Source organism: Terrapene carolina, unplaced genomic scaffold (genome assembly GCF_002925995.2).
Source record: "Terrapene carolina triunguis isolate 2854851 unplaced genomic scaffold, T_m_triunguis-2.0 Scaffold69, whole genome shotgun sequence".
NCBI lineage: Eukaryota > Metazoa > Chordata > Testudines > Emydidae > Terrapene > Terrapene triunguis.
The window spans coordinates 39999897-40011910 of NW_020664420.1; the positions used below are offsets into that span (position 1 = coordinate 39999897).

Consider the following 12014-nt stretch of genomic DNA (forward strand, 5'->3'; position numbering starts at 1 on the left):
TTGATTGCACAGGCTCCCATGGAGAATAGTAGGGTTAATTAAAAAAGCAAACACAAAAATACTAAAACCCCCTAACTAAAATGAAGAGAATTTTACTGGTTAGGCTCTGAAACATGTTTGGATTGATAAAAGGTATAGACTGATTGAAAGGAAATTAGTTGTATTCTGTTAAAACTACAAGGAGTCCAGTGGCACTTTAAAGACCTACAGATTTATTTGGGCATAAGCTTTCGTGGGTAAAAAACCTCACTTCTCAAGTCACTTCGTTATAGTAATTGGAATGTAGTTTGTGTAAAAATCTACGTTCCTGCAGCATGTCCATCTGACATCTGTTTTCATGACTTGTTGGGGAGGGACAGGTTTCCTTACCGAAACGATCAAGTTCAAAAGACTTGGGCCTGGTCTACACTACGGGATTAATTCGGATTTAGCAGCGCTAATCCGAATTAACCCTTCACCCGTCCACACTACAGAGCCAGTTAATTCGAATTAAAGGGCCCTTTAAATCGATTTCTGTACTCCACCTCGACGAACGGAGTAGAGCCTAAATCGATTTTGTTAATTCGAATTAGGGTTAGTGTGGCCGCACACCACCGAATTACTGTGTTTAAGTTAATGGGGTAGTGTGGCCGCACACCACCGAATTAATGTGGTTAAAAACCGAATTAAGGTGCTTAGTGTGGCCGCGCACAATCGAATTTATACAACCTGTTTCCCAAATTCGAATTATCTAAATTCGGATTAATCCTGTAGTGTAGACATACCCTTAGTGTAGCAAGCGGTGAAACAAAATTAGCTGCGGCAGCGCTTTAACATGGCTTGTGTAGTCGCGGCATAGCGCTGGGAGAGAGCTCTCCCAGTGCTCTTAAAAAAAACCACCTCCACGAGGGGAATAGCTGCCAGCATGGCTGCCAGTGCTGGGACTTTACGGCACTGCAAGTTTCAGCGCTGTAAAGTGCCAGTGTAGACAAGCCCTAAGTGGCTTCACATGTCCTGCATTATCCAGGTTCTGCTTTTTACTTTCCTTGTGAATAGCTAAATGGAACCAGAGATGATATGCTATTATGCACTTATAGACAATATGCTGCTGTAAAATGGACAGTGTTTGGAATATATAAAATTTATTCAGTGATTTCTAACCACCTGTCCCACAGATTGGCAATCAGTGCTTCGAGACTTGTAGCCACAGATAATTGGCTAGTTGGATACTTGGGAAGCTGATGACTATTCTTGAAAATCAGGATATTAGGGTTTGTAGTAAAAATTTTGTGACACCACTGCCATAATCCATCTTGAGAAACTGGTGTGTGTAGTTACAGAACGCTTGTGAAACAACTGTATACAAGTTAATTGTGCACAATATCATTTCTTCATATATACAATCTAAGTGCACTTAAAGATGAAAAATTCCATCATCCCAAAAATAAAAAGTGAACATTTCTGAGACCTCATTACCTGTTGGCTACATCAAAGCTTTACTTTTCCAGCCAATCTGTGTTCTGTCTGCTATCTTGAATTCTAATCCAGTTAGACGTTTTGTAAGCCATATGAAGTTAATGATCATTTTAGCTTTACAAGGCTACTCAAACAATTAAGTCACATAAGACTGATAGTGGTATACCTGCGTTGGGAGAAGCTGGGTCTCTTTTCACAGGGTCCAAATTCTTTTTACCAGAATTAACATTTTATAACTTCAGAAGCTTGCAGCCCTCATGAAGGTGTTCTGATTTCTAGCTTTGAATTCAATGGAAGGAAGATAGAGGCCTCTTTATATATTGGTGCAGCAACAGTCTAGTTGAATAGCTATCTAGTTAGGAGTTGGCCATTTTCAATATATAATTTTATTTATTTAGCTGGGTTCCACACTCCTATATGATGAATGTGTATTATACTAATTAACTTACTGTGGGAGAAAGTTCTCATTATTTAATGGTGTCACTGAGATTGTTAACCTAAAAAAATTAAAAGTGTTTTATTTTCTGTTACAGGTTGGAACCTGTAGCACATACATCTGAAAGCTCAGAAGAGTTAGTAGAAGAATCTGAAGAAAATGTAGTTGAAAATGAAGAGGAAACAGTAGTTGAAAATGAGGACCAGTTAGTATTGGAAACACAAGAGTTCTGTATATCACCACCTGAGAAACAAGATGAGAAAGAGGTAACAGCTAAGACTGGTTGAGGTTCAGTGTAAATAAGGCCCAGGTGGTGGTGGTAGGCTTGAGGAAGCTTTCCATCCACATCTGAGCAGGAGATTGCAACCTTTTGTGTCAAATGTGGTCTTTGCTACCATGATGTGTGCCTTTGCCAACTCTATATGAAATTATTGCAATGCATTTTATGTGGGACTACATCTTAAATCCATTTGGAAGATGAAGCTGGTACAGAGTTATGGTTAGGGAAACTTCCTCCATACTTAATGTGAACATTAGAGTCCACAAGAGCTTCCGTAAGGTGAATCCCCAGCTAGTTTGTTAACTCTGGCAGCAAGAAGTAGCTGGAGCAGAGGCCAGAATCTGGTCTAGTATCTCTAAAGAAAATTAGATGATCCTCAAGGAACCAATGGCTTGCTGTATATCAGAGAGTCCTGTAAATTTTGAAAATGCTTGCTTTAATTTTTATGCTTGAAAAAAGCCAAAACATAAAATATATATATATATATATATAACTGTTTGCATAACACTTTTACTCTGTAACAGAAGTTATGAAGTTAAAGCTAGAAGTAACATTGGTGTCTTGGTAGAATCTCACACCCTGCTGATCAAGTCTTTATGCAAAAGTTCTGCCTCTGAGTTTTTTATGCTGATGTTCTGAACGATGGTTGTGCCCTAGCTTGACTTACGAATGTCACTTTAGGAAACTGAATCAGAGCCACTCAATGGTGAGCTAACAGAAGCGACTATCAAAACATCACTCATGACTGAAGAGGAAACAGCTAGTGAAATACTAGATGGTGATTCAAAATTACAGTCTGACAATCCAGAAGAAGAATCTTTAACTCTGTTTGTTCCGTTAATCCTTGACTCTTCAGCGAAATCTTCTGAAGACACTGCATCAGATAAGGTGAGGGAAGTGCAACAAAATGATATTTTAGGTCTTTTTTTCTGCAATGCATATATTACATTTATGTATTTAATAGGTATAGGCCATGAATTACTTGCAAAAGCAGTTGTCAGAACGTATGGCAAAATCCATAAATAAAATAAGACTGCTGTTTTAGTAATATGCAGTAGCAAGGAATCTGTGTTAATTAAAACTAAGGAAAATGATGCTCTGGTCCAATCTCCCTTAGCAATACTCAAATACATATCTAGTATTTTAGTGGAAGATAACCACATTCAAAAAGCCATCCCTCTGTTGTGGCTAGTAATTTCTCTCAATGCTTAGCTTTGATAAAATGAGTAGGGCAAAATAAAATATATTGCACCAATTATTTGCTGATAAAGTATAAGAAACTTATTTATTTGTAATACCATAGCACCTAAGAGCCCCAGTCCCATGCCAGGACCTCATTGTGCTAGGTCAGTGGCTCTCAAACTTTTTTACTGGTGACCCCTTTCACATAGCAAGCCTCTGAGTGCGGACCCCCCCCCCCATAAATTAAAAACACTTATTTATATATTTAACACCATTATAAATGCTGGAGGCAAAGCGGGGTTTGGGGTAGAGATTGACAGCTCGCGACCCCCTGAGGGGTCCCGACCCTCAGTTTGAGAACCCCTGTGCTAGGTGCTGTACAAAAACAGAAGATCCCTGCCCCAAAGAGCTTTACAATCTATCTAAGACAAGAGATGATGCAGACAGACGGGAGTACAAGGAAATGAGACAGTATTGATCACCATGATGCAGTGGTCTCAGGACTGTAGCAACTGAACTGTTGCCAAGTTTTTTGTAGGCAAGAGTTTTAAGGAGGATAATGTAGTTTTGTGGATGTGCACGAGTAGCTGCTCCCAAGAGTGGGGAGCAGCATGGGAGAAAGCACAAAGATGCTTGTTTGAAAATTGAATAGTGGGCGATGATGGCTGGCATCATGGGCCAATCGGAGGTGGGAGTCAACCTTTTGATACTGCATGAGAGATGATCGGTAGAGTGTGGATAGGTCTTGAAGGGCCTTGACAGCGAAGACAAGTAATTTACGTTTGATACAATAGAGAGGGAGATCCACGTCCCAAGGAATTTACAATCTAAATTCACAGACAGTTATAGGCACCACGCAGAATGCTAACTATTGGAACAAGTACATATGCTTACTCTGCACTAATTTCTAAGTGTGCCCCATTGTGCCTGAGTGATCCTCTGAATTTTTGTATTTCAAAGCTTTAGAAAAAAATCAGATAATGTCAAGGCCCTAAGCCAGGAAGATGGCTTGTGTGAGGGGAAGGAGAAGATTGTTAATGGTGCACCCAATGCTGTAAATTGCTGAGTGCTTCAACTCCCACTGCGAGCTGAGGGTGTTCAGCACCTTGCAGGGGAAGACCCAGAGCCTGTACCATCTCAAGAACATGTGAATTGTCCCATTGATTGTTTTGACTCTTATTTTTTCCTCAGGTTATGAACACTACTGATTCAGAAATACCGATGGAGGAAAGTGTATCTATGGAAAAAGAGGGCATTGAAGAGGAGCAGCAAGCAGCCCAAAGGAAGAAATCATCTGATGAAAGTGCAGATACTGTAGCTTCAGTGCCAAAAGAAGAACCATCTGATAATGGCCTTTCAAACTCTGTGGTAACTGAAGCACTAGAAGAATCAGTTTCTGAAAATGTGTCACCCAAAGCATCGTCTTCCTTGGAAGAGCAAAGTGAGGAAGCAGGGCATGACTCACAAGAAACCCCTGTTGTCCTTGGTCAGAGTTCTTTGATAGTGGTTGAACTTGAGGATGTGTCATTCCAGCAACATTCAGAAGGACAAAAGAACCAATCAGAAGAGCAGTCTGAGGAGTCTTCTGAACAGATGGATCAATACACGCAGACAGCGGCAGAGAGAGCTGCTGACAGCAGCTCAGAAGAAACAGAAATTGAGGTACCAATAGTAGATCGGAGGAATTTACGAAGAAAGGCCAAAGGATACAAAGGACCACCCAAGAAGAAAGGAAAGCCAGCTTAACAATGAAGTCGCTTGTTAATCCAGCTATTTGTAAGTTATTATTTCATTTAAAATAGGGTATTCTTAAATCGCATGGGACACAGGATACACAAGTATTCAGAAGTTTGGGTTGGACTTCCCTTCGGGATTCACCACCTTTCCTCAATTTTTCTTGAATTTTTAACCACTATACAATGAGCTTCATCAGGGTATGGAAGTAAATGGCCAGTCTTCTCCTTTATAAAGGATAAATGCTGAATAAATGGAACAGTTGTGCTAGCAAAGCAACAAAATTTACATTTAAGATTAGAATTGTTAGAAGAAAATACCATCTGTGAAATCCTAAACCCATTGACTTCAGTGAGGCCAGGATTTCACATCAGATGTTTATAAAATTGTCTTTTCTGCTTAAGGAAAAAAAAACAGGACTGAGGGGGAAAAACTCACATAGACTACCAGAGAATAGAGTAAAAGACTATATGGCATAAATATTGATCTCAAGATGAAGGGAGTATACACAAGAACTTACTCTTACAACTTAATGGTCCAAAATAACATGAACAGTGCTATCTATTTTTTCTCTAGTATTGTTTTAGGTGAACTGATTTTCCACCCCTACTTCCAAATCCCATTTACTATTCATTTGAAAGAGAAACAGCTGAGTCCATGATCTGAAGCACTGTCAAAACAATGTCTAGCATTGTACAATACAATAATGAAGCTTTTTAGTGGAGCATTAATGATGCTTATATGGTAAGTTATACATTTATCGTTTCAAAATTCAATGTTAAGCATACATTTTACAGCATCTACTTTTACTTGTGTTGAGCTGCCCATACATTTACAGAACTGTTTGAACTGCCACCCCATGTGCATGTGCTGATTTGGTTCTTGATCATTTACCTTTGTGTCACAGTGCAGAAAATAATCCTTTAGCTGGAAATGGGCTGATTTTAAGTTAATAGGGAATGCTACCTGGTATCTTCCAAATACTTAGCTGGTACATTCAGCAGCCGTTAGATGTGATGTCTATCCGGTGCAAGACTCCTGTGAGCCCAGAAATTCCACGTATACCATGACATTTCATTAGTGTAAAGTAAACATTAATCGGAGTTGCAGCAAACATCTGTGTATGCCAAATTATTGTCTTCGTGCAACTACCAGGAGATTGTTGCAGTTAGATGAAAAAGTGAAGTAGCCCTGACTCTGCTGTAATTCCTGGGATAACACCTTTCCAGTTTGGTTACTTGGATAGTAACACCCAAGCTTGCAGCATTCAGACAGACAGACAGAGAGTAGGCAGGAAAAAACCCAGACCATTCATCCGTGTTTCCGAATAGTCCCTTTTACGCTATCTTCAGTGATATCTCTAACACATTTGACTCAAATTGCAATGTCAGACATCAATTATATATTTTTAAATCGCCGTTTATTTCTGTCCAATAATGAAGCTCCTGCAATAATGGGTAAAAATTCAGGAATAAGTAAGAACAGTGGTGCATGCACAGAAAGGAAGAAATGTGACTATTTGTACTCTTACATATTTTATAAGATAGATGAGCAAAAGTTGGCACCTACATGTCTCAAAATTAAAGGTACCTACTTATTTCTCTTTAGGGTTTATAAATAAAAGGTTCACTTGAATAACATCAATGATCTTTTAATTTTTATCCTCTATGAAACAAATATAAGAATCTGCTTTGATTTTATGGATGTACAGTTTAACTTTTTAGATATTTTCTTATCTTATTTAGCTGGTGAAACACCCTTGTTCTTTTAAACTGTTTTCACTCACTTTAAAATGAGGGTGCAGGTTTTTTTAGAGGCTTGTATTGCATATGCTCTGGAACTGGGGTGCATAGAATCATTGAGCTATATTTGGATTTCTTAAAATGTTGCAACTTTTCCTGTCAATGTACATTTGTTGTATATGAACATTGTGGATGAGAGGTATAAGCAGAACTTTTCTTGATTGTTTATAAATATTCAAGTGAACCTTCAGGCTTTCTAAAACCAATTAAACATTTTCTATAAAGCACACAAGAAAAACCTTCTGTTATGTATGCTGTGGCTTCTCTTTTAGCGCTAAGATTGTTGTAAAAACAGACAGCTGGAAAACACTACATTTTATTGTTGCAAGAATTGAACTTGTTAGGGGGCAGGGAGTTGATCTAAAAAGATGTTTTTTGTGTACAGTAAATTTTAAAAAGTGGATGATATGAATGTTAGGCTGTTAGTTGAAAAGAGTTAAGCTTTGGGAAAGAGTAATGGACTCGTGTACTTCAGTAGATACTTACAAAAATATCTTTTAATTAAAACTCACTTTCATTTTCAATTGTGTTAAACAACAGCATTTTTCAGACCATGCACCCTGGCTTGCTGCATTTAAGGTCTATTCACTTGTGTGGTTCTCCCTCCTCCCCCTTCCCCCCCCCCCATATGGATAACCCAGAACTAACTTATGCGAACATATCCTGTTTCACATATTTCCTGTTCATTGAACATTTAAATTTGCAGTTGCACAGTTAGCACCAATTATTATTTCAACAGTAAAACTCCACTTGACTTCAGGGGCAGCAAGAGCAGTCTTAGGGGTTGAATCTGATTTCACTTAAACTGGTGTAAACTGAGTTACTCATTGATGTCCAAAGGAGTTACACTTGTGTAAAACTAGCAAAACTGAGATTAGAATCAGGACCCTGATTATTAGGAAGAACTGAATATGGAGAACAGGTGCATAATTAAGAATTCTTACAGCCACTCTGCTGCTAACAGGGATATCCTACTACTAGAGAAGGATTACACCAGTCATTTGAGCTAAATGTCATATTTGGTATCAGCTATCTTAACAATTAATAATGAGCTGGTGAAATCAAGCTATTCGCACAAAAGAATTAATGTTCATTACAGTGCTGAAAATCCAATTACAACATAGCATAATCTCAAATACCTTCTGCTATACTATTGCAAAGAGAACACCTCCATTTACAACTAAGCATGTCAATGAAGAGTTTAACTTTGGGAAATAAAATTACCTTTTTTAGGCTTAACAGAAGTAAAACACGGTCTTTCTTGTTTCAGATTACCATTGAACTGTTAGAACTTTTTAAGATCTTACCACACCAGCAATCCAAAATCAGAACAGTGTTTGATTTTTATAGTTTGTACCAAATGTTACTAAAACATGATGTGGAACAATATAAGGACAACTAAAGCAAGCAGTATTATTCTTGAGCCTTATTTAGTCTAGGAACAGAACTTAAAGAACACTAACTTTATCACCCTTAGATGATAAATGGTTTTGTATTTGAACCTGACATTCGTTCATGTCTTATTTGTATTGCTTACTAATTTTCATGAAGATTTGCTCTGCTTCCCACAAATTCATATTCTTTTCTTTGTAAAGTCTATGTTCATTTCATGCAGAAATATTGTTTACTGTTCTCATCCTGTTTCCCAGAACCCATCACATTAAACTTGCATTCATATCTTTTTTCAGAACTGGAATTTTACTTTTAGCTTGATAAATGCTATGTCGCTTATTCTTTGCTGTGTTTCCCCACCTCCACTATCACAATATTCCCTGGAGTTCAGTAATTAGATCTCATTTACAATGACATCAACACCACTACCTAAGTTATACATACGCAAGCAATAAATAGTCCAAGTGTCAGCTTATGTGCTCCATTCTGATAAATGATACACCATTCTCAAACTTTATTTCCAAGGAGATACATTTTAAATTTATTTTCATAAATGTGGTGTTAGGTGTTTTCTAAACATGTGGTACTATGTTTATAAATCTCTTATGGAAGATGTACTGCTATTCTGGATTACTGTGTTAAGTCTTGTTATAGTATTTTTAGTTTTTCCTTTGGTATTGTCTTGATGGCTTTTTGAGATGTTTCAAAGTAGTAATTAAACTTATATTTTGTGACTTTTCCTTGGTTTCAGTATTTGAGTTCCCTCTGCTAAACAGCAAACATTTTCAATCACTCTAGCTCACTAAGATACAATTTATAGTTCTCCAAATGTCAATATTTAACTGTTAGCTTTAATCCATAATTTAAATACTACCATGAAACTTTGAAAGCTCACTAACCAGAGTATAGAATAAAATACATATTAAAATAACTTAACTTTATGAATCTGAATTTTTCACCTAATGAAAAATACTTTTCAATAAACCCTAGGATTGCAGTCTGAAAATGTGAACTGCAAGACAAAACTGATTCCCCCCTCGCTCCCCATTTTATAACTTCATATGTCTGCATTTAATTTTCTTATAAATTATTAACTTCAAACTAAACCACTGGAGGTATAAGGTACAACTAATAATTTATCCAGTCAGTGCAGTATATTTCATACATATCTTAAACAGGTCTTCCAGAGTTAAAGGTTCTTTAACCTTAAGTTTAAAATAGTAACAAAATACAAATTGCAACATGATCCTCCACAGACTGGAGGAACAAAAACGTAAGTTGAGAGAAGGGAGAAGTCGCACATGTAGGTCCTGATCCTGCAACTGCATCCATGCAAGTGGACCTATATGAACCCCCCAGTGAGGCCAATGTAGCTCTACAAAGTGCCATGAAGACACAATTTCAGGAGTAAGTCCTTATTGGCAACAACTGTATTATGCAGCTAAAAGTGGATTGTGTTTACAGCATGAATATGAGTTAAATTAAAACATATCTTTGAGATTGTGTTTTCATAAGCAGAGACCACAATTAGATGAAAACGTCCCTCTAATTGTCTATCACTTACTGTATGTGAAGATTTAACAAATTCAACTGGCATTTCAGATATGAGATGTGGGAGGGATTGGGGCCAGAGCCTATCATCACAAAAATGCCCCCTTCCCCCCCCCCCCAAGCAAATATCAGTACACACTATATTTGCTTGTGATCCTCATTAAATTCAAATCTGTCATGTAACTTCTTTGTTTGTTCATTGTATGAATGTTTGTCTGAAAACTAGTTAACCAATTAGAAGGCATAGTCTTGGGAAATACACTGCTCTGACAAGATTTTCCTAAAACACTCAAAAATTCTGGCTTTAAAAAAAAAATGCAGTTAAGCCAGTCAGTGCATGAACACTTTAGACAGAAGCTTTTGTAGTAAAATTGGTACAAAAAATGCATTTAGCTTAATCCATTAATGGCAGTTTTTTATGGACTTAAGTCCCAGTTCTGCAGACACTTGCATTGTGCATATCCTTCACTTTATGCATGTCAGCAGTCCCATTTGACTATGTAGAATACCTTTTGATATATCTAGTACCACCAAGTCCAAGCATTCAGATAAATGAGTCAGGTCCAGAAAAATCACAGTCAAGAGTGTTTTAGGCATCTTGTCCCAGAGCTTCAAGGGTCTTGACATCAATGGAAGTTGGGAGCCTAAATACCTTTGGGGCTCTGGGCCCTTTTTTCTACAAGTATGAGGGCTGGAACCTTTTTTTAAATGAAAGCTGATTCTTAAGTAATCATCTGACACAAGGGGAATGGGGCTTAAAGAAATAAAATATGGCATGAGCTTGCAACAATGTGTTGAATACAAAGCCTGTTTAAGAGTGGGATTACAGACTGAAGTATGTTTGCAGGTTTGGGGCCTTAATTTATATTCTATTTTGTATGTTGCCTTCTATTACAAAAATTCTACCGTTACAACTCTACCATTATGGAGCTAAAAATGTGATCATGCAGCATAAGGCACTGGTAGTGATATAGTCTACATGTACAAAATAACATGTAATTGCAAATTATTTCCTTGTTTAGGACTACCTCTAGCTTCTTAAATCATCAGAGTAAGATAGTTGATGTGTATAATTGCTGAGGACTTGAAGCAAGTATAGATGGAGTAGCTAATGACAAGTTAGCTTCTGAGCTGACTGACCTTTAACATCTTGGATTGGATATTTATTGGTGGGGGTGGTTGTTTCATGGACCGCTTTAAAGAACCTGGTTTTTTTTGTTTTTTTTTTTCCTAACTTCTGATGTAGTGGGTCATCCAACCCAAAAACTTGTATTCCTAAACAGCCGATGGAAGATGAACATACAATTACTTGCAGCTTTTAGCATATCAGACTGTTTGTTCCAATCAAATTTAATATGCAAAAATCTGTACAATCTGGGAGATTGTAATAGAGGGAACCATTGAAGATATATTTTTGGGAGGGGGAACAAAGCTTTGACTAGATCATACCTCAAGTATGAGAGGAGCCAGGAATCAGTATTTGTCTAGTCCAAAGGTCCCCAAACTGTGGGGCACATCCCCCTATGGGGTGCAGCTGAGGCCAGGGCCAGCCCCCACAAGGGGTGGGGCGGGAGCACCACCCTGCTCCTGGCCCCGGTTCAGGAGGAGGGCATGACCCTGAAAAGTTTGGGAGACCATTGGTCTAGTGTACTACTTGTAACCAATAGTAACTGCATCAACAAGCACCTTTGAAATGAGTATCTTTTCCAAAATTCAAAATAAAGTTAAGTCTAATTTAGCTTTACAATAGCTTGGACACTGCATTAGCAGTATCCTCTAACAAATGAAGCTTGATTGGATGTTTTTGTATGTCCCACTGTGATTATAGACTAAAATTATGTACCTCTTAAAATCAAATCACTTACTCTGAATAACTCATGTCTTTGTTGCTTATTGAAAAAAATCTGTTTCCAATTATTTCAACATGTACAAAAAAGGTAGGGAAAGATATTTTTAAAAACTCATTGCATAACTTTCAACTAATAGTCTAGGTAGGAGGTTTCCTACAGCTTGTTAGTATGTTCATGATCTCTGACCAATATTACAGCAGAAGGAAAAATTCTTATTTTGAAAGCTTAATTGCTTTCTGAATAAATATTTAGAGTATAACCAAATGGCATTTAAACTAATTTGAATTTAAGAATAACCCCTGAATTTACATTCACTAAAGAATTTACATTAG

General features: G+C 37.5%; 1 protein-coding gene across 2 annotated transcripts in view; it reads left to right on the plus strand.

Moving 5' to 3' along the window:
* FAM169A (family with sequence similarity 169 member A) overlaps nucleotides 1-7462 on the plus strand; it is a 39273-nt gene extending 31811 nt beyond the window's left edge. The window contains exons 10-13 of one of the 2 annotated variants that reach the window (XM_029910940.1): nucleotides 1989-2157; nucleotides 2853-3059; nucleotides 4545-5129; nucleotides 5664-7462. In XM_029910940.1, coding sequence (XP_029766800.1) covers nucleotides 1989-2157; nucleotides 2853-3059; nucleotides 4545-5099 — 931 coding nt within the window. In that variant the 3' untranslated portion in view covers nucleotides 5100-5129; nucleotides 5664-7462. Of the gene's footprint in view, nucleotides 1-1988; nucleotides 2158-2852; nucleotides 3060-4544 lie in introns of both variants that reach the window. The other variant, XM_029910939.1, reaches the window with a different exon arrangement.
* The last annotated feature ends 4552 nt before the right edge of the window (nucleotides 7463-12014 follow it).